This window comes from Myotis yumanensis, unplaced genomic scaffold (assembly GCF_028538775.1).
Source record: "Myotis yumanensis isolate MYYU_CA2020_CCGP unplaced genomic scaffold, mMyoYum1.0.hap1 SCAF_10, whole genome shotgun sequence".
NCBI lineage: Eukaryota > Metazoa > Chordata > Mammalia > Chiroptera > Vespertilionidae > Myotis > Myotis yumanensis.
Genome location: NW_027223761.1, coordinates 44509574 through 44531679, shown reverse-complemented (window position 1 = coordinate 44531679; position 22106 = coordinate 44509574). Strand labels below are relative to the sequence as shown.

At 42.9% G+C, this 22106-nt stretch overlaps 1 protein-coding gene across 2 annotated transcripts in view; it reads right to left on the bottom strand.

Annotated features, from left to right (window-relative positions):
- POLD3 (DNA polymerase delta 3, accessory subunit) overlaps positions 1-22106 on the bottom strand; it is an 86018-nt gene that overhangs the window by 46104 nt on the left and 17808 nt on the right. Inside the window, exons 1-3 of one of the 2 annotated variants that reach the window (XM_070425619.1) lie at positions 14171-14310; positions 12511-12566; positions 3892-3994 (exon numbers count right to left, since the gene is read on the bottom strand). In XM_070425619.1, the coding sequence (XP_070281720.1) occupies positions 3892-3994; positions 12511-12566; positions 14171-14230 (219 nt within the window). In that variant the 5' untranslated portion in view covers positions 14231-14310. Of the gene's footprint in view, positions 1-3891; positions 3995-12510; positions 12567-14170; positions 14311-22106 lie in introns of those variants that run through there. The other variant, XM_070425620.1, reaches the window with a different exon arrangement.

Below are 22106 nucleotides of genomic sequence, written 5' to 3'. Positions count from 1 at the left end.
TTTAACTACAGAGGAATTATTTCAAGTGATTCTAAAACATAGACTAATTGTGCATCTCTAGTAGGATATAGCCTACAGACAAAAACAACTGCAAAGAAGTGAAACCATTTTCAGTAATTGTATTGTTTCTAAAAATATTGGTTTTGCTTTTCTAAATCTTATATATTTCGCTAAAGCAGACACATATTTATGTTAATGTAGGAACCGCCAAAATTCACATCATAAAAGAGCAATATAAAATCAAATAGCCTTTTTTTAAAAAAATGTAATTGTAAATCTAAACAAAACAGGCATTCTTAAAAATGTCATATTCTGCAAAGCTGTATAATAAAAATTACAGAGCTTAAGAGAAAAAGAGCATTAGGAACTAACCACTCAAACCTATGCAACTTTGTATTAAGAGCCCTAAAAGTAATAATTTCTACCCTCGGAAAAAACTTGGACAACCCAGAGAGCTCAGTGTGGCTATATGCTACTTCATGGGATATTGAAAATGCATAAAAACAACTCAGTGGAAATGCCAGCTTGCAGGTGCTAAAACAACACACACCAGAGTAGAGCTCCAATTCAGTTGGTTCCTATTAAAAGGAGGGCACAGGAGTAAGTTCAGTATTCACAAACCCAGAGCCTGGCTGAGGCTCAGCCCCCTTGCTTTTTAGCACTTAAAGAAAAAGGAAAAACATGGCTAGTTATTGATAGCAAGTTCTTCTTTATAGAAAAATTCCAGCCAATGGCATGCAGAAAGAATGACAGAAGTAGAGCACCACCATTTTGTGAATTAATGATCTAGGCCAGTGGCCGGCAAACTCATTAGTCAACAGAACCAAATATCAACAGTACAATGATTGAAATTTCTTTTGAGAGCCAAATTTTTTAAACAAACTATATAGGTAGGTACATTGTTATTAACTTAATTAGGGTACTCCTAAGCTGGCCTTTGCTAAAACATCCTCAATCTGATTGAGGTACGTTCGCTGAGGTCGACCCCTCCCAACTCCCCCATCCACACTCGTCTTGTATACTTTGTTTCGTCTATCTCCTTTCCGAAAACCGACTTCTGCGCATGGGCCGCGAAGTTTCAATTGCACTGTATGTGCGCGCCCGCACGTGGTATTTTGTGAAAGAGCCACACTCAAGGGGCCAAAGAGCCGCATGTGGCTCGCGAGCCGTGGTTTGCCAACCACTGATCTAGGCAATAATAAAATCAATCTCAGCTAAAACATTAGATGAAAAAAGCTATTAGGGCATTTCATAAAGGATGGACAAGCTGACAACCTCTAACAACACAAAAAGAACCAACGAAATGTCCCACTGAAATGTGCAAACCGTTCTTTAGGAGACTCTGGGATGAGATTAGAGGGAGGCTTTTACTTTCTATGTACCGTTAAACATTTTTTACAAGAATCATGATCACTGGAAAAATAAAGTCTAGTGTTGTTAAAAATCCATACAAAGTCTCTAATGTATCTTTTTCTTTCTAGAAACACTTAAAACTTAAAGAAGAAATTAAAAAGAACAAAACTTGAAATTATGCTTAATATTCTGCCTTCCCATAGGAGGTCTCTCTTTAAGGAAAAAAACATGGGTAACATCATCCACACTTGGTCAGTCATTCTCAGGGTTCCACAGAGCTGCCCTGTGGGGCTGTGAGGAGGGTGAGAACAGGGCTTCAAAATCCTCACAATCACTTCAACTGTGGCAATCCTACTCTCAGTATATTTTTTATATTAGGATTCTAAAGATTTCATTTGAAAGCATTCTACTGCTTAAAAAAATATTGGCAGAACTTAAAATTTAAAAATAAAAGGCCTTTATAAGCAAGCCACAGAAGTTATCGGTTACACATTATTTTGAAAAATGGTCTCAAAAAAATGCACTGAGGAACACAATCTAAATGCACTTTCAGGGGTTTTTCCAGGCATCTCCTGAATCCCAAAGACCATGAAAAGTTCCCAATTTAAGAACCTCTGCTTAAGTGGCTTAGAATAAAAATCTACAACTTGATCTTAAAACATAAATTCTTAACCTTAAGTCCTGCTCCAGAAGATATGTGAACACTTATAATTTTATGAATTCTTTCAGATTCTCAAAAATAAATAAATAAATAAATAATCAATCAATCAGTGGCCAAAAAATTAAAACCCATTGCTTTAAAGAAACACAATGATTCCCAGGTAAAGAATTGACTATTACTAGACTAAAGGCCGCCTTAAGAAAGACAGGAGAGAGCTAGTTAACCCTGGAAAGAAAGGGAAAGGAGACAGCCAAATGCAAACTCTGGCAATCCTATCTAATAAAAGACAAAAAGGGTAATTGACCGTACCTTGGCTACGCTTCCCATTGGCTAATCAGGGCAGTATGCAAATTGACCGCCAACAAAGATGGTGGTTAATTTGCATACACAGGCTCCAAGCAAGCGGTGGAGCAAAGCCAAACGTACCCGAAGCCGCCGAGCAGCGAGGCCTCACGGCCCCGGGATCAGCGGAGCCGGGAGGCCTCACCACCCCGGGATCAGCGGAGCCGCGAAGCCTGATGGCTGGCGGGGGCGGGGGGCTCTGGCCGGAGCCCAGCCAGAGCGAAGGCCTGGGTCCCGGGTCCCAGAGGAAAACTGGTGCCAGCAGCCAAGGGAAGGGAAGGCCTATTGCACGAATCTTTTCGTGCAACAGGCCTCTGGTATCTATGTAAGAGCCATACAAAGAGAGAACTCTGGTGCCAGTTTTATTTCTGAGAGTAAATGAACAAGGTCTGCTTAATTTGTGTTCAGGCATATAATGACATCTGATTCTCCACTTGCAAATATCTTGATTATCACCTGGCTTGCCAACTAACTTACCAACAAGGAAAGAAATTTGCTGGTCAGAGAATATAAGGATTTGATCCTCCAACAATTTTGTTTCTCCTTGTAAATCACTAAATTGCCATTCTAGTTTTATATCTCATGTGCCTGGGACTCTGTTGCTATAAGACAAATCCAGTCAGTATTTTGAGAAATCAAGCTTCTTAACGTACGAGTCTGAAGGAAAGTCAAAGGGAAGAGGAACACATATATTAGTGGATCTCTGAGGAGCCCTGGTCCTTGGGCTAAGTTCTGTAGGGCTGATGGTAGTGGAAAAAGCAAAAAGAATCTTCAGTTAGGAGGTTACGGGAAGTGAGAACAGAAACAATGTGCCTTAGAGGAATCAGAGAGGAGGAATTATCAAAGTTCCCAAGGATCAGTCTGGTGCAGAAGGAACAAGTTATTGCAGCAGAGCTTCCAAGTCATGGGAGTAGCAGAATGATCCCTTTGCCCCTCGGAGGGACATGGAAGTAGCTAAGAGAAAGTCAGTAGACCTGAGAAAGTTTAGTGGTCAGGATGATGAAAATGCAGCAGTGACCTGAGTTGAGGGGTGACCAGACCGGAAGACTAGAATGAGAATAAAGATGTTCCCAACCCACACCTCTGCATTCTTAGCCCCCATCCTTCAGCCACTTAGACATAAGCCTACTGAAATGAATGATCAAATTAATATCAATTTCATTTAAAAAATAATAAAATTATACTTTCTGAACACCTGTGTGTGTGACTTGACATTTGAACAGGATGGAAACTAACAATCATTTTCCCTAATACATCTTCAAGAGGAAGAAAGAGAAGTAGCAGAAGCAGTCTCCTAATGTCTTGCTGCCGAGGAAAATTACTAATAATGTTATAGTCTCTGCATCACAGCCAAGATATTACCAAAACTTCTCAGAGTTTTAAGTTTAGTCTAAAATTCAAAACAATCACCTATAGGTAGCTTTCTAAAACTTCCATAATACTAAATTTTATGTTCCCCTTCCCCCGACTCCATGTTATTTGACAGGTGATAGCTCAAACATATTTAAGCTCATTGTAAGATTCTGAGAACTTACCAAATGTCCATTCTGAACAAGACTGCCAGACACTAAATAGGTGACATGCAGTTGGGCTCCTGAATTTTCCTTTCGCTTCCTTTCAACATAATCATACAGCATCCTGTTCCAAACAAAAGGCACAATAAAGCCATTAGTAAGAGTTTTTTACCTCATCAACTTTTAATTTGTGACTTGCAAGTTAGGTATATTAAATCTGACAGTTCATCAAATTTTCTACAGAATTTTCGCTCAGTTTATGGACAGAGAGTTAGACTGGGGTCACTTACTGAATTGGCACAGTGACCCAGTTCATAACTGAAATAAAAGAAATCTAGTAATAGGCCCAGAGAGAGTGAACCTGCAATAAAACAGTAACATATAATGAATAGAACACTCAACCAAGAATAAGTTCAATCACTATGTGATTCTGGATAAGTTAATTTTTCTAGGCCTCTTAATATCCTGAGGTATAAACAGGAGGGTACTATATAGATTAGTGATTCTTTTCCATGGGATTCATTGGCCATCTATAACCCTCCACCTTTCAAATTGGGAGGTAAAATGTGTTTTTATGCAGGGAGACAGTTCAGGGTTCTCAAAGGGTTCCAAAACATTAAGAACCACTAAGTAAATGATCACAAATGTCCAACTTTGAAATCCCAGTTTTATAATCACTCAGATTCAATGCTGTTTCAGAACTGCAGAATGAACAGCTTATTCCCACTGCCCAGTGCTCTGAGTATCCATTAAACTGAGACTGTCAAACACCTGATATAGAAATAATGTTGCTTTCAGTAACATCCCTAAATTCATTTTATCCTTATGATCCAGCAAGTATCAGAGGTTGGCTCCCCTCAATAACTCACAGATTAACAAAAACAACAAAAGAAATATATCATTTCTATCTTTTATTTCAAGAAATATATACAGAGTCTCTATAATATGTCAGATTTCTGCCAAGAACAGCTAGAAACTCAAACTCAAAAATTCCAAGGGAAACTCAACCCTACACGGTTGACCACTCTCTTCTTGAAGCATCTGCTCTCTTAGCCTCCATGATCCTGTGCCCCAATGAGTCCCCTGTTACCTAACCCTCTAACTGCCCTGCTCCATTTCCTGCACAGACTTGATTACCTCCTCCTTTTCCATAATAGTTAGGGCTCTGTCTTTAGCTATCTTTTCACTCTGTATATTAGTGACCAACCATCTGGGTTTGCCTGGATTTGAGAGGTTTCCTGAGGCATGGACTTCTGGTGCTAAAATCAACAGTCCTGGGCCAACCAGGATGGTTGGTCTATTTCATTCATCCCCATGGCTTCACTAATTCCTGACAACAACATCTGCCTAAGCCACCCAAGCCAGAAATCTGGGAGTCATTATCCTTCACTTCTCCCTTTCCAGTGAGTTGCCAAACCTAGTCAGTTCTCCTTCCCAAGTAATTCTTGATTCCATGCCCTTTAAATCTCTTGACTGGACTATTTCAATTCCAAGTGTCAATTCTGCACCCCCACCCCTTCATTATCCACAAGGCTGCCACAGGAAAATGCAAATCAAGTCATTAGGTCAACAAAACTTTACTGAGTGGCCAGTTCCTGTTCTATGCCTTAGGGAGAGAGCAGTAACAAAGCAAAGTTCCTAACCTTTTAGACCTTACACTGCGGAAAAGAGAGACAAACAAATAAGTAAATGTATGTTGAATGGTAGCAAATCTATAGAGGGAAAAGTAAGACTAGAGAGTACCTGAGAAGAACTTTGGTTATTTTATATAAGGTGATTAGAAAAGGCCTCATGAGCAGAGCCCTACAGGAAGTGGGGAAGCCACCACTGTGGATATCTTGGGAATAATGTTCCAGGCAGAGAGATCAGCGTATGCAAAGGTTCTGAGGCAAGAATGTAGGCAAGGTCGGAAGAACAGAAAGGGGGCAAGTGTGCTGACACAGAATAAGGAAGAATAGTGGTGGCAGAGACAGCCAAGTGCCAGGGCTTTGTGGCCCTGTGTAGAACTGGAAGCAAGGAAGTCATCAGAAGGCTTAGAGCAGAAATACTATGACCTCACTTTTAAGAAGGGTCCACTCTGACTGCTGTGTGTAAAATACATTGCTGATAGGTAAGGAAGGAAGCAGGGAGACTAGTCAGGAGGCTACTGCAGTAACCCAGGCTAGAGATGATGGTGGCTCAGATGAGGGTGGTCACAATGGTAAATTAGTGGAAAAATTCTGGGAGAACATAAAGGGAAAAACAACAGTATTTCCTGATGGGTATAAGAGAAAAAGGAGTTATGAATGATTGAACTAACCAGCTCAAAGAATAAAGTTATCATTCACTGAGATGAAGAAAAGCAGAAGTAGATGTTGGAGGCAGAAATCAGGAGTTAGTTTTTTGGGCTTGGTAAGTCTGAGATGCCAGTTATTCATTAAGTGATGTTGAGAAGTAGTTGGTATTCTTGTCTTTAGTATTATACTTTCGTCAAATTTTCAGTAGCTCTCCATCCCCTAAGGATCAACTCCAACTCCCCAGTAATGACATGTAAGACGCTTCATGTTCTGGACCCCCGTATCTCTCACACTCACACTATTTTCAGTCTTACTGAGGCAGGATAAGGAGCTAGGTAGATTCCTTGGCAAGTGGAGTGGGTAAACTGAGGCAGATAGCTGAACAAACTGGCCAAGCAATTTATAGCCAGATACAGAAGGTCACCTCCCTAGGGATAACATTTAGGCCTCAGTTGTGTTTCAGCTCCCAGCCTAGAAAAGCAGCAAAACCAGGTGGATGACACCAGGACCAATTGTAACGACTAACAACTGCCTGCCCTGGCACTGACCAGTCAGTAAGACCGTGACCCTGGTAAAGCACACCTGGAAAACTAGTGAATATTCTACTAAAACCCTCCCCTGGAACCTCTCCTAAGATTCCCACCTATAAGAAAGAGAGAAAAAACCCCCAAGACAAAGGACCCAGCTCATGCTTTCCCTTTGGGGAACACCCCCTCCCCTTCCCCTTTCTCCTCTTCTTCCCCAAGAGGCACGCATCTCCTAAACTCTAAGGGTCCCCAAGAGACTTGCAACCAGGGGAGCAATGGGAAACGGCAGTTTGTCCGGGGCTAACCCCCTGAGCCTGTCTCCAAAGCCCCCTTTTCTCTGACTTCCCAGTGAGCTAAAGCACCACAGCCTGGGCTCCCCTGTTGCGTTTCCTATGCTAAGATCTTCCTTAATTCACTGTTGTCAGCTTTAATAAATGTACTCTCATGGTCACCTGGACTCATGTTGTGAAATTTTTACTGCACAAAGTCAAGAACCCACACACTACGGGCTGGCCCTAGGCAGGCAGACATGTTCAGGGCCAGGTCCCCTGTCCCGTAACATCATGAAACATTCTGCAGTTCCCTTTGCTCCTTTGTATTCCCTTTCTTCTGCCTGGAATGCTCTGCCCAGACCTCATCTACCTAATTCCTTACACAGACAGCAGATCAGTTATCACCTCCTATGTGAAGCCTTCCCTAGAACCACAGGCCAGCAGGACACCCTGCCATCTAAGCTCTAATAGAGTCTATCCCATATCTGTTATTAGAGCACGCACCACGCTGTTTTCTAATTGTTTATATATCTGCCATCCCTAGTAGGCTATAAGCTCCCTAAGGACAAAACTGTACCATATTTAGCATTTTTATTGATCGCTCTATCTTGTTCTCTTTAGTGTTTCCTTCCATGCAGCAACTGAATTAGGGAAAATAAGGTAACACAAATTCATGAACATTTTCGTTTACTTATGCTAGTTAGGACCATGCTAATAGAAGAAATGATAGGCAGGTACCATGCCCAAGATGCTCTCAAGCTTGCTGACTAAATCTTTTATCGACAAGTCTATCATCACAGACATCCTCTAAGTATTTATCTCTCCAAATCAACTCCAGTTCTTTTATATTAACAGGGAGGTCAAAACTGCACAAACTCTTTTTGAAAAATGTCATTCTGCATGCCTTCTCTAAAACATGTTTATCTCATTTGATCACACAAAACATTTTACCAATAAAATATGCAAAATATTCTTAAAGATGAATGAAAATATATATGAATTCTTATAAGATGCCCTTCCTACAGATATGATTAACTATATCGTCTCATTTTAATTTATTAATTTTCCCTCCTGATCAGATCCATCCATAATTTTTACCAGGACAAATACAGTGTATAGGGATACTGCCTTCCCTAACCCAATTTAATTCCTTCACAGTATTTTTACAACTTGAAATTATCTTGTATAAATCAATGATGGGAGGACCGTGTCTATCAGGTTTGCTGTTTTATGACAGAGACTAAAATAATACTAAATATATAGTAAGAACTGAAAAAAATACTTCTTTAATAAATCAAGCAAATCAATACCAATCATGCCCAATCACTGCCCTCAGTGCCAGCAATGATACTTTACATGCTTCCACTATAGAAAAAGCCAATAGTAGAAAGACAAATACTGTATGATTTCACTCATATGTGGAATCTAATGAACCAAATAAAATAACAAGCAAAATAGAAACAGACTCATAGATACAAAGAATAGACTGACAGCTCAGAGAGGAGGGGAGTTGAGGGTTAGGTGAAAAAACTGAAGGGATTAAGCAAAAAACAAAACACAAAAACCACAAAAAAATTAAAGACACAGACAACAGTATGCTGATTACCATGGGGAAAGGGGGAGGTAGTAGAGGATAAAGGCAGGGGGGATAATGGTGACAGGAGACTTGACTTTGGGTGGTGAACACACAAAACAATGTACACCTGAAACCTATATAATTTTATTAATCGATGTAGCTCCAATAAATTCAATAAAAATTTAAAAAATAAAATGAGAATATTTCAAATGTTAAAAATAAATAAGTAAATAAATACTTATACCATCTCTTATATAAAAGGCCCATGGTCATCCCGCCATCATGACCAAATGAGCAGCGGCTCTCACCGCGGGGCAGAGTGCGAGCTACTAGCGGCGGAGGGCGGGGCAGCCAGCTGAGGCAAGCAGAAACGAGCTATTCGTGCACGATTTTGTGCACTGGGCCTCTCGTAGGTAAAATAAGAAAAGGTGACAGGACACTCAAGTCTCAATTTTCTCAACTGTTCAGAGATTGATAACATCCATTACATTGGACTGCTAACAAGCTTATGTGAGATAAATGTTTGTGAAAATATCTACCATAGGACTTAGTATTCAACAAATATTCATTAGTACCTATTATGTGCCAAGCACTAAAGGTACAATGTGACATACTGTTTTTTCCGAAAATGTCTGCAACAATGTCACCCATCCCACATGCCCTTCTATGTCCACCCAGAAAGAGGTGAACTCCATCCCCTCCTCTTGAATCTGGGAGGGCTAGTGACTCATTTTAACCAAAAGAATAAAGTAGACATGAAACTGCTTGACTTTTGAGGCAGACAGCGTCTGCCATGTGCTGGAACACTAGCTTTTAAAGTCCCAGGTTGCTGTGTAAGAAGTCCGACTACCCAGAGACACCATACTCTGAGGAAAGCCCAGGCCATACTAAACAGACCACATGCAATGTCTGGTCAACGGCCTCAGCCAAAGGCCAGCATCAACTGCAGGCACAAAGAAGCCTACAGATGATAGGGCTCCAGACACTGGGGATTCTCAGCTGAGGCACCAGACACCATGGAGCAGAGATAAGTTATTCTCACTGTATACCACCTAACTTGAAAATGATAGAGTAGTCTTACGGTGAGAACTGAGGACTTTTAACATATTAACAAGCACCTGGTACACAGAAACCTTAAATATAGTGATAATTATTGGTGTAAGAACTAAAACTACAAAACTCTTCGAATAAAACAGAAGTAAATCTTCTTGACCCTGTGTTAGGTAAAGCTTTCTTAGACACTATAGAAAAGCACAAGCAACAGAAAGGAAATAATATATTGGACTTCTACAACAATAAAAACTTTGGTGTTTCAAAGGACACCATCAACAAAGTACAAAGACAAGAATGGAAGAAATTTTTTGCAAATCATGTATCTGATCAGGGTCTAGTGTCCAGAAAATATAAAAAAACTCTTATAATTCAACAATAAAAAAAGACAAATAACCCAATGAAAAAATGGGCAAAGGATCAGAATAAATATTTCTCCAAAGATATACAAATGGCTAAGAACATGAAAAGATGATCAGCACCATTAGTCATTAGGGAATTGCAAATCAAAACCATGATACCACTTCACACCCAATAGGATGGCTAAAATTAAAAAAAATACAGATAATCATGAGTTGAAAAGAATATGGAGACATTGGAACCCTCAAACATTGCTGGTGGGATTATTAAATAGCATAACCACTTTGAAAACAATTAGTCAGTTCTTCAAAATGTTAAATATAGAGTTGTCATCTGATCCAGGAATTCCAATCCTAGGTATATACCCAAGAGAACTGAGAATGCATGTCTCCACAAAAACTTGTACTCAAATGTTTATGGTAACATTATTTGTAACACCCAACTGTGGAAACAGCCTAAATGCACATCATCTGATGAATGGATAAACAAAATATGGTTCATCCACATGTTCTGGGTTGAATTGTGTTCCCCCAAAAAGATATGTTGACCTCCTAATCACCAGCACCTCAAAATGTGACCTTACTTGGAAATGGGATCTTCGCACATATAATCAGTTCAGATGAGGTCACACTAGAGGAGGGTGGTATCCTTATACACTGGCCACGTGAATATACAAACACACAGGGACAACAAATGCCATGTGACAATAAAGGCAGAGCTGGGGTCATGCAGCCAAGAATGCTAAAGATTGCTGGCAGGCGACCAAAAGCTAGAAAGAGGCAAGGAAGGATCCTTCTCCACAGGTTTCAGAGGGAGTGTGGCCCTGCTGACATCTTAATTTTGAAATTCTAGCCTCCAGGACTGTGGGACAAGATAATTCTGTGATTTTAAACCACCAAGTTTGTAGTACTTTTGTTATAGCAGCCCTAAGAAACTAGTAACACCATATAATAGAATAATTCAGCCATAAAAAGGAATGAAGTACAGCAGGTCTTCAACTGAGGTCATTTAATTATCATATTGATGACATACTGTAGGAACTTAACTCTTGTTTATTACATCATTTAGCCTATGGTGAAACTGGTTTTATTAGAAGCCATTTCAGATGATGTTAAGTGAGGACTTACTGTCCTGATATGCTACAACATGGTCAAACCTTGAAAACATTATGCTAAGTGAAAGAAACCAAGCATGAAGTTTATATACTACATGATTTCATTTATATGAAATGCAAATAAGCAAATCTACAGACAGAAATATATATCAGTAGTTGCCTAGGGTTGGGGGAAGAGGAGGCAGGCAAAATTGCAGGGAAATGGTGAGTGAATGCTAAATGGATATAGGATTCCTCTTGGAGCTGATGAAAATGTTTTAAAATTAATTGTACAACTCTTTGGATATACTAAAAACCACTAAATTATACATTTTCAGTGGGTGAATTGTATAGCATATGAATTCTCAATAACATTTGTGTGTGCTTTAAAAAAAAATACAAAATAAATACATATGACAGAGAGTTGGGGTGGGGGGGGGGGGGGTTAGGGAGGGGGGATACCTGAAATACAGCATCAGGGGAGAGCTGTTCCAAGAAGTAATATGTGAAATGTGACCTGAAACCTGAAGGATGATGGCAACTGGGAGAAGAGCATTCCAGACAGAGGGAACGGTGTCCATGTCCTAGGGTGAGAATGGGCTTGGCATTTTTGAGGAGCAGAAAGGCAAATATGGCTAGAGTATGAGATGTAGAGAGTGGTGTGGGATGAAGTGGGTCATAGACAACATCTGCACATTTGCAGGTCAAAAAACTTTGAAGTTAATTCAAAAGCTTGCTTTCTTCCTTTTCAGCAAGGAAAGGTGATACAGCAAAATTCAAGGGCAATGCTCTGTGCCACTCTAAACATTTCTGTTCTAGTTCCCCTTACAAGGTTCTCCCCCGTCTTAAACTGTTATACAGCTTGTGTCAAGCACCTGTTGACCTCATTCTGGAGGTATTTCAATAACACCTCAGAAGCATGTGTGAAATTGTAATGAAGATGTAAGATAACAGACATATAAATCTGAGATGTAAACAGAATTAGCTAGCCCATTTAATAAATCTAAAATAATGAAGTGACATTAACCAGAGAGCAAGACTACAAATAAATTCAGGAAATTTATTACGACACATTTGTATACAAGTATACCTATCTCCTAAATAATAGACAAAAGTAGTAAAAACAGTAGTCTTTCCCATTTTCCAGGGAAAAAAATAGTTTTGACCTAGACTCTAGGTCAGTGGTCAGCAAACTCATTAGTCAACAGAGCCAAATATCAACAGTACAACGATTGAAATGTCTTTTGAGAGCCAAATTTTTTAAACTTAAACTATATAGGTAGGTACATTGTTATTAACTTAATTAGGGTACTCCTAAGGCTTAGGAAGAGCCACACTCAAGGGGCCAAAGAGCCGCATGTGGCTCTCGAGCCGCAATTTGCCGACCACGAACCTAAAGGCTATCTATGAGGCTATAAACAAAGCAAAACAACAAACAAACAAAAAAACTCCAACGTGATGAAAATTAGTAGTTAACTGGACTTACTGTTTGGCCTGGTTAACATGAACTCCTAGTGTATAGCTCAGCCATTTGTATGTCACCTGCAAAAAGAAGAAATTTTTTAAACATTTATGAAGTAACTCCAGAGCGCTAAAGGCTCTTAAAGATTCCTAGTCTTAGATGATTATGCCTTATCAATTATAATTAATGCCACCCCAGTTTTGCCCAGAACCATCCATCTGGGCAGGCAGGACTGAGATGTTTATCTTACCAATACTAGGAAGTTGGTTTCACAGACCAATTAACGCAAAGGATATAAAAAGAAAGGCTATACATCAAGGAAAAAGCTCTCATTTTCCTCACGCTCCTTGCTTTATGAAGGCCTTTTCCATCTTCTGTCCTTTCTGAGGACCACCGCCAAAAACTCTACTAAAACTCACCCAGAAGCTAGATTACTTTGAAGTGCATGGCTCAGAAAAACTCCTAAGGACAGTTGCAGCCTTACAAACAAGCATTAAAGGGCACAGGTGGTGCAGGGGTCAGGGAGTGAAGGAGGCGGATGAATACTGTGTCAGAGGGTTAGATTGGGAACTCCTGGCCTCAGGACTAGCTCTTCCCTCCACGCTTCCTTGACCCTCCTGCTACTCTGCTCTCAAGGTCTCCCAGTTCTAAATGCTGAGTTTCCAATAATGACCAGTGTCACGCAGGTTAGGCAAAGGCAGCGCAAGGCATGAGAAAGCATTAGCCCAGTGGTTCTCAACCTTCCTGATGCCGCGACCCTTTAATACAGTTCCTCCTGTTGTGGTGACCCCCAGCCATAAAATTATTTTCGTGGCTGCTTCATAACTGTCATTTTGCTACTGTTATGAATCGCAATGTAAATATCTGATATGCAGGATGTATTTTCATTGTTACAAACTGAACATAATTAAAGCATAGCGATTAATCACAAAAACAATATGTAATTATATACGTGTTTTCCGATGGTCTTAGGCGACCCCTGTGAAAGGGTCGTTCGACCCCCCCCCCCCAAAGGGGTTGCGACCCACAGGTTGAGAACCGCTGCATTGGCCAGAGCCAGACCTGGACTGGGAAGCTGCCCATCCTTTCCGAACCACAAAGAAAGGAGTTATGGGGCCCCTCTGTCGGCTTCAGCTGCCTTTCCTACCGACCTCCGGGCGGGCCACTGCAAATAAGTGCAATGACGCGTCTCCACAGGTGATGATCTGCAGGGCATTCACACACACTGTCTGCCTGGATCTCTACGCCGCCCCGGGAGACAGGTCACGCCCGTATCGACACCGAATTTCCAGTAAGAGGAAGCCGACTGTCCGAAGGTTACACAGCTTATCACCCAGGCCCGGTCACAGCTTCCGCAGCTGTAGACGTGGGGCTTCACACGCCCACCCCCTTCTCAGACAGGTGTGGGGACGCCTTAGAGATGGTACCCGCCAACGCCCCTCCCGCCGCGGCCCCTCGGCGGTGCCCGGGGCGCAGCACGACCCCGAGGGGCGAGGACTCGCGGGCGCGCCACCGCACCTCTCCCGCGAGCTCTCGCTCGCCTCGGGGCACCACCAGGCAGGGGGACCCGTCTCCCGCGTCCCGCCCCCACGAGGCCACACGCACAGGGGCCAGGGACCCCGCCACCCGCGCTGGGCCCAGGACCCCAGGCGCACGCCCGCGTTCCCCAGGCCTAGCTGCTCACGATCTTGTTCTGGTCCGTGACGAACTCGTCTATATTTTCCAGGTAAAGCTGGTCCGCCATGGTCTGAGCTCCGCACGCCGCCACAACCGCAGCTCCCGCCGGCGGGAAACGTCTTTCCTCCCACCCGGATCCCGGGCCGTTTCCCACGGCAACCGCGGCGACGCGCTACGGTGGCCGGCCGAGGGCCAAACTAGTCTCGGAGACGGTGCAGGCGAAGTAGGCGGGGCCCGTGGGAGCGGGCGGAGGAGAGGAGCTCAGGCGAGGGGCGTGGTCCGGAGGGTCGGTGTGCGGAGCCCTGAGTTCCAGTCTCACCTCGGCCGTTTCGTGACTGACCCAGGGCAAAACGCCTGACCTCTAGGAGCCACAGCCTCTCTACCTACAAATTGGCAAAAGAATCCTTGACCTTTCATATCTTGATTAAACAAGTATTTGTCAAGTTACCTCTTCTATTCCAGGCACTTCTTAGGCAATGGGTTTCAGAGCAGTGAACAATAAAGAAATAAACAAGTAATTTTAGTAGAGTGATGCCAGCTGGGATAAAGCGCTGCTTGGTATACTCCCTAAGCATTGAGAGATTAGGGAAGGTTTTTCCAGAGCGGGGGGGGGGGGGGGGGGGGGGGGGGCAGTGGTTCCTAGAGGCGGGAGCATTTGTTGGGAAGAGAAATGAGATCGTTATGATTGAAATGTCGGAGGAAGAGACCAATGAGGAGAGATGAGACTTGGGAGACGCCCGCAAGGCTGTGTGAAGGGGCACCGGAACTTTATGCTAAGGAAGAGTCTTCAGGTTGAGGAGTTCCAACTAAAATTTCTCTTAACGTCAGCCAAATGTCCCTTAATAATTGACTTCAAAAGAAGCCACTGTAGCTCCATAGGGCCGCATAGTGGATAATCAGGCAAGCTCCAGAATTAGTCCCTGGAATTGAAACTGACTTTGATATTTGTTGTGACCTTACATAAACTATTTAACCACTGCACACCTATTTCCCTGTCTATACGATGGAAATAATAATAGTACCCACTTCAGAAGTTTGTTGCATTCAAGACACACCAAAAGCCTAAGAGCCAGGCACTGTTTTGGGTACTGGGGTGCTGGGCATACAGCTGTGATCAATAATACAGGAGGCCTGGTCACCTGTAGCTTGTGAAGAAACTTAAGTGAGGGATGGTAGTGGCTTAAAATAGGAAAATGGTGGTAAAAACTAAGAGAATCTAATGATTTGGGTTTTCTTTTTAGAAACCTTCTGATGAATTAGTTGAGTGGAATATAGGAATGACAGGAATTAAGGAAAATGCCTAGATTTGGAACCTAAATTTTTAGGTAAATGATGATGCTTTTGGCTGCTAAAATGAGGAAGACTGAGAGAAAGAGCAGATGAGAAAATAAGTCTATTTGGCCAGAGTTATAAACAAGGTAATATACATAAAACCTTCACGTCATGACTGCACACAATAAAAATCGATAACCGTTGGCTATACATTGCTATAGCCATGCACACTGCACCAGGTGCTTTGAGGGTGAGATTTCACTTAATCCTCATAGCAACTCTGCAAATGGATTGTGTTTGCCCATATTTCATAAACTAGGTTGCCAAGGCTTAAAGAGGAGATGTGGATTTTTTAGGTCACAGCCTAATGTGGTAATTAATGCTGGGACTGACACTCATTTCTTGTCATTGCTCCACAGGAGTGGGCTATAAGTCAAGTTAACTGACCAGAGTCTCGATACTGTCCCCCACATCAACAGAAGCAGGTAATACAGTATAGAGTACCTGGCCCAACTTGGTCCTAAATTGCCACTATTAAAAGATTGCATCGCACTAACCAATTTGGCTCAGTGGATAGAGCGTCGGCCTGCGGACTGGAGGGTCCCAGGTTCGATTCCAATCAAGGGCATGTACCTTGGTTGCTGGCACATCGCCAGTAGGGAGTGTGCAGGAGGCAGCTGATCAATGTTTCTCTCTCATCGATGTTTCTAACTCTCTATCTCTCTCCCTTCCTCTCTGTAAAAGATCAATAAAATATATATTTTTTAAAAAAAGATTGTATGATTTCTAGAGGCCAGATTAGTTGTTACCCTTGGGAGGGTAAACTGAAAGGCTTCAGAGAAAAGGGTAACATTCTGGTTCTAGATCTGGGTGCTGGTCTCATGGTATGTTGAGTTTGTGAAAATGATTTTAATTGTACACTCTGACACCTATAGTTTTCTGTATGTATATTCACACCAATAAGAAGTTTAAGACAAGTTTAAGTAGTTAAATATCTTAACTACTATGCCAAGCCTTCTTAAACCAAGAAAATAGAAAATTGGTACATGTGTTAGAAAGTATGTGTCTAGACCGGCTGGTGTGGCCCAGTGAGTGGTTCAGCATCAACCCATGAACCAGGAGGTCACAGTTCGATTCCCGGTCAGGGCACATGCCCAGGCTTCTTCATAATTTTAGTTTAAAAACAGTCGTAGGCTGCCATGGCTAGTCTCTACCACCACCTCTGTCTTTTGCCCTGTCACTGCAGATTTTCTCAATAATTCCTCATTTTGAAATTCCTAAGTGGTTGAACCTGATTTGCTTGGCTTATATCAGGTTTTTGGTTTTTTAAATCTCAGACTATCAATACCTATCTATTTCAGCATACTGAGCAGCCAGTGGACAGGTTCCTCTTGATAGGTGCTCCTTCCTTCATTCATTCTTTAATTGTTCATGGAGTTCCTTCTACTAACTCACTATATATGTGAGACACAGGAAAATAGAAGATACATATGGTGCTGATTAGAAACAGGTAAGTTCACAGTTACAAGATCATGTTATAACAGGGTGCACCCACAAGAGACGTCCAGTAGGCTGTGGGAAATGTCTGTGCTCAGAGGCAGAGTGTGATTGGGTATCCACAACATACAGACGGTAACTGAGGCCATTGGAGGGGAAGGCTAGATCACTCAGGGACAGAGTTGAAGGCAGAACCCCAGGGAACATCACAGGTTAAGGGACAAGCACAAAAGGAAAGGCCTGCACAGGGAACTGAGAGGAAGCAGCAGCACTGGGAGGGGCTGGTGTGGAAACCAAAGGAGAAGAGTTTCAAGGAGGGAGTTATGGAGAGTGTAAAATGCTTCCCCAAAATGGTGTTGGGTAGGGACTGGACTGGCAGAGATGCACTGAATTTGGCAATTGGGAGGCCTCTGGTGACACTGGCCTGAGGAGCGAGAGGCACAGAAACCAGACTGCAATGAGTTACGGAGTAAGGAAGAGTGAGAAGAGGAACTGAAAATAGAGGGTAGAGCCCACGCTGGCGGATTAAGTATGTGTAAATGGAGAAGTGGGTGGAGAGAGGGTGTTCATGAACTTCACAACATGTCTGCGTGAGTGATAGGGGTGGGAGGTGATGATGGGCGTTTGTTTTAGAAAACAGTGTGACAGCCATTCTGGGGTCTTTTCCATCTAGAATGTCCTGTATCGGGGATGCCTCAGACACAGCAGGCCAGAATCTGCAGGAGGAGGGCATGTAGCAGACCCTCAGTTCCCAGGGATGGAAGTTCTTCAAAGACCTTTTCATCCTGGATTCCCAGCTCCCATTGTGGCCACAGCTGGCATGGATGGGTAGGCCCTTGGCAAATATTTGTTGACTGAATAACTGAATGGCTGAATAAACTGAATGAATGGATGGATGAAATTGAATTAAATTTTGTTCTGCTCTATAATCCCTTTTGTTGATCTACAGCATAGTGTTTGTGGAAGGTGTTGTCTACCTTTCATTCCACCACTGAACTTGTTACATAGTCTGTTATCAGCGTGAGCATTAATGATAAGCTAAACCGGGGAAATACAGCTTCCTTCAAAGGCCCAGTGATTAATGGGGGGACGGGGGGACCTTTTATAGATAAAAGCTCAGACCAAGCCCAGGTCCTAAACAGCCTTGAGAGAGGCAAAGAACACTGTTGCTGGGGACTCCAAAGGGGGGCTTCAGACACCCCGACATGTATAACCTTAATACTCAGCGTTTTAGCTGTAAACACTCCATGCATTTGGGGTGGACTCATTTGAATTATCTTAACTTTGAATATTTTCTTCCAAGACTTTAGAGTAAAAGACAAAATCAGATGGTAGACTTCCCCTAAACTAGTTCTTTTCACTTCCCCTTTCTCAGTCCCACAAAGAGATGCCTTCATCACACCTCTGATCACTCTCTGCTTGCCCTATTTCAGATGCTCCCTATTAGCAGTCTTAAAAAAACAAAACATTTTTCTTCTTATAAAGGAGATTCATGCTCACCCTTGTCTTCTCTGTTCCAATCCGCTGCCGCCACCCCCACCCATTCATCTGTAACACCTGTTCCAGGATGGTGTTTCTAAAAGATATGATGATGTTACCCTCCACTCCAACCACAGTCCAGCAGCTGCACTGAATAAAGACCTCTTACTCTGGTGCCAGCCAATCCATCACTAGAAACCACAACCCCGAATGGACACACCTGGAAAACTGCTGAATATTCTACTAAGATATTTCCCTGGGACCTCTCCTACGATTTCCACCCTTAAAACTCTTAGGATGGAGGGCCCAGTGCTCTCTCCCTCCAGGGAGCACACCCATGCCTTTCCCTTCCCTCTCCATTTTCCTCTCCCTCTCCCTCTCCCTCTCCCTCCCCGGGCACATTACCATTAGCTTCCTCACTCCCAAGCTCCCAGGGCCCTTCCTTTACCGCTAGAACTTGTCCACTAAGCCCATTTCTTCTCGGAATTACTTTTTCTACCTCTGTGATTTACCCAATAAATGTTCTCATAAATAAACAAAATCAAGTAGGTAGGTGTCTTTTCTGACTCCAAGGACAGTTGAGGACTTTTTCTCTTCGCTCCCGTAACCTTAACGCTTCTCTCTATCAAATGTGATTGTAATGTCAGTTTGACTGTTTCCTTTACTAAGTGAAGCGTCCTTAAGGGAAGGGATGGTGTGTTACTTATGACAAAGCTGGTGTTCAGTGAATGTGTTGAGCGCATAACTGAATGAATGGCTCAGTCATTTAATAAGTCTGAACTGAGTACCCACCATGTGCTTGGTATAATGCTACCCACTACGGGGCCCACAAAAGAAATACAAGATATGTACGAAGTGTTCAAGGAATTGTTAGTTAAGTTGGAGAAACAAGATCTACTCAGGAAAACTGATTAGAGGACAAAGTAACAAAGGATTAAGCTGCTGAAGAACAGGGGACACGCGGATCTCTGTTCTGATTCTGGCTGTACGTCCTTGGGAAAGGTGCCTGACCCTTCTGACTTGAGTGTCCACATCTGTAAAATGGAGCTAACAGCCAGACATGAAGTCCTAGTGGAAAATAGTGCTAATAATTAGACAACACCTCTCATCTGGACAGAAGTTTGTAAAGCTGATTTTATATCCTTTTCTCCTTTGATCAACTCTGTGAGATACATAGACGGGGACTGTAGTTTAGCAGCTATGGCAGCTTGTGAAAACGACTAGAAATTATTCCCTTCCTTCTGTCTACACCTTTTGAAAGGGTCCTTCCAAACTGACCCTGGTTTGGCTTGGACTAGAAGAAACATGCCCGAGGGTGGGGACTTGCCTTCTCTTGTTGCACCTGGAATCCTGAGACCACCGAGTGAATAAGCCTTAGCGAGGCTGCTGGAGGGCAAGAGGCCACATGGAGGGAACCAAGGTGCCCAGACAACAGTCAGCCAGTGACTGCCCATCACTAGATACAGGAGGAAGGCCATGCTTGGTCATCCAGCCACCACCTGACTTGATAGCTGACCAGAGACCCATGATGGACCCCAGAGTAGATCAGCTGAGCTGGCCAAGATTAGACAACCTATAGAATTATAAGCTAAATAAAATGATCATTGTTTTAAGATACTATGTTTAAGAGTGAGTCATTTTACAGCAAAAGCTTACTGATACAGAGTAGTAAAGCTTTGTAGCTGAGCAGACTGGGTTTTAAGTCCAGCTCTGCCACTTACTAGCTGTGTGGCTTTGGGCAAACTATGCCATCTTTCTGAACTTCAGTGTCCCCAGCTCAATAACGGGGTTAATGGCAGTGCCCATCTCCGGGGGAGATGTTAGAAATTAGCTCATGTGCTGTTTGGCTCAGCAGACTGCCTCATACAGGGAGCCATTGTTCCGATGAGTAAACTAAACTCCCAGGAGTTTAGTGACCCTCCGTCTCCCTGATCCCCCCCCCCCCCATCCCCACCCACGACTACACATGTCAAGAAAAGGACTGAACCTGGGACTCTCATTGGGACCTCTTGACCCCCACTCAGTCTAAGATTCCTAATAGAATAGTAGGGGAGACTGGCTGTGGGTGGGGAAGGGCATTCAATGCCCGCCTGGTGACAGATTGCCTCATGTCTAGTCTCAGTATGAAGCCAAAATAGGCTGGAGTTAATAAATGATCAAACTGAAGGCTTATCAAGATTAATCTGGTAGCACAAAGTACAACTCATTGGCAGGCATTGGAAGTTCCACTCCTTCAGGCTCTGGATCCCAGGTCTCCCCAGTTCTGTTGTCTTTCTCTACTGTTTCCCACAACTTAGCTCACAATTCTGTAGGTTGTCTAATCTTGGCCAGTTCAGCTGACCTACTCTGGGTCCCTCATGAGTCTATGGTCAGCTATCAAGTTGAGTAGTGGCTGGATGACCTAGCATGGCCTCACTCCCGTATTTAGTGGTGGACGGTCTCTGGCTGCCTCTTTCCTCTGCATTTTCTTACCTGAGCACTTGCCACACTCCTGGAGCTCTGCAACCGCCTCCAACCTCCTTTGGTGTTTCCCACGCCAATCCTCTCTCCTCTCCCCACACCCTTTTCCAGATACATTGGGCTTTGTGCCAGCACATTTCTGATGCTCACCAGAGGACAGATTTGCTCGTGGGCTCTACCCAGCAGCTGGCTAGATGGCTTCTGGGTATTGGGATGAAAGATTTCCATGTGTCAGGCACCTCATCCATAAAACGAGGGGCCCACAACAAGGCCTTCCAGATCCGGCCCTTTCAGACAGAAGGTGGCGCCTGAACCCTAAGAAATGATTGGCAGGTATATACCGTCAATGAGCAGCAGAGGGCAGCGTCACCTCTCCTTTTGTCATCTCCCATTAGCTGCTGGTGCTCCTTCTCACAGGAAGAATAGCAATGGAGGTAGGACCTCAACAACCGATTGAAAACACTTTGTGGACCCAACATTAATTGAATTGATTGTCTGGATTTAAAGAATAGGGGGTTTCACATTAAAATCATGTTTCAGGCTTTATTTATTAACCCAACATCTAGCTGCTATGTTTTGCCAGGGCATGTGCTGTACTGCGGACTTTAGTCCTTATCATTCCCTATGGTCTCCCCAATACTTAAGCCATGGGTCTTTTGCCACTGGTCAAAGTATTCATACTGTTATTTTTCTTAAACCTTTTTCTTATAGGTGAAATATTTCTTGACCTTGTCTTCAAAACAAAGGTGGGGGGGGGGGGCCTAGATTGAGAGGACCACAAGTTTTTTAAAAAGGGAGGGAAGAAGAACCCATCTTTTGCAAAAATGAAGTAAGCACAGTGTGACTGTTGAAAGAACACAACCTAATAAGCCATTATGAAAATTAAGCTCCGTAAGAACTAAGAAGACGACTGTGGAAAAGATGTGAGATGAAAAAGCAACAACATGAAAGAAAGGATTAAAACCTCAACAGAAGGTATTCTTTTGAACACAAATGTTTCTGTTACAAACTATAATTAAATGGAATAAATTATAAGTGAATAGAATAGAATAGGTGAAATGGTGACACCCTACATAGTAGGTGTTACTGTCTCACGCTATATCCTCTGCTTATCCATACACCCAGAGGCCATGGAGCTTGACAAGCATTAGTTCAGTTGATGAAAGGAAGTGTAGTGTAGGGGAAAGAATATCAAATTGTGACAGAGAGTTGTAGATTCTGGTCCCAGCTGTACC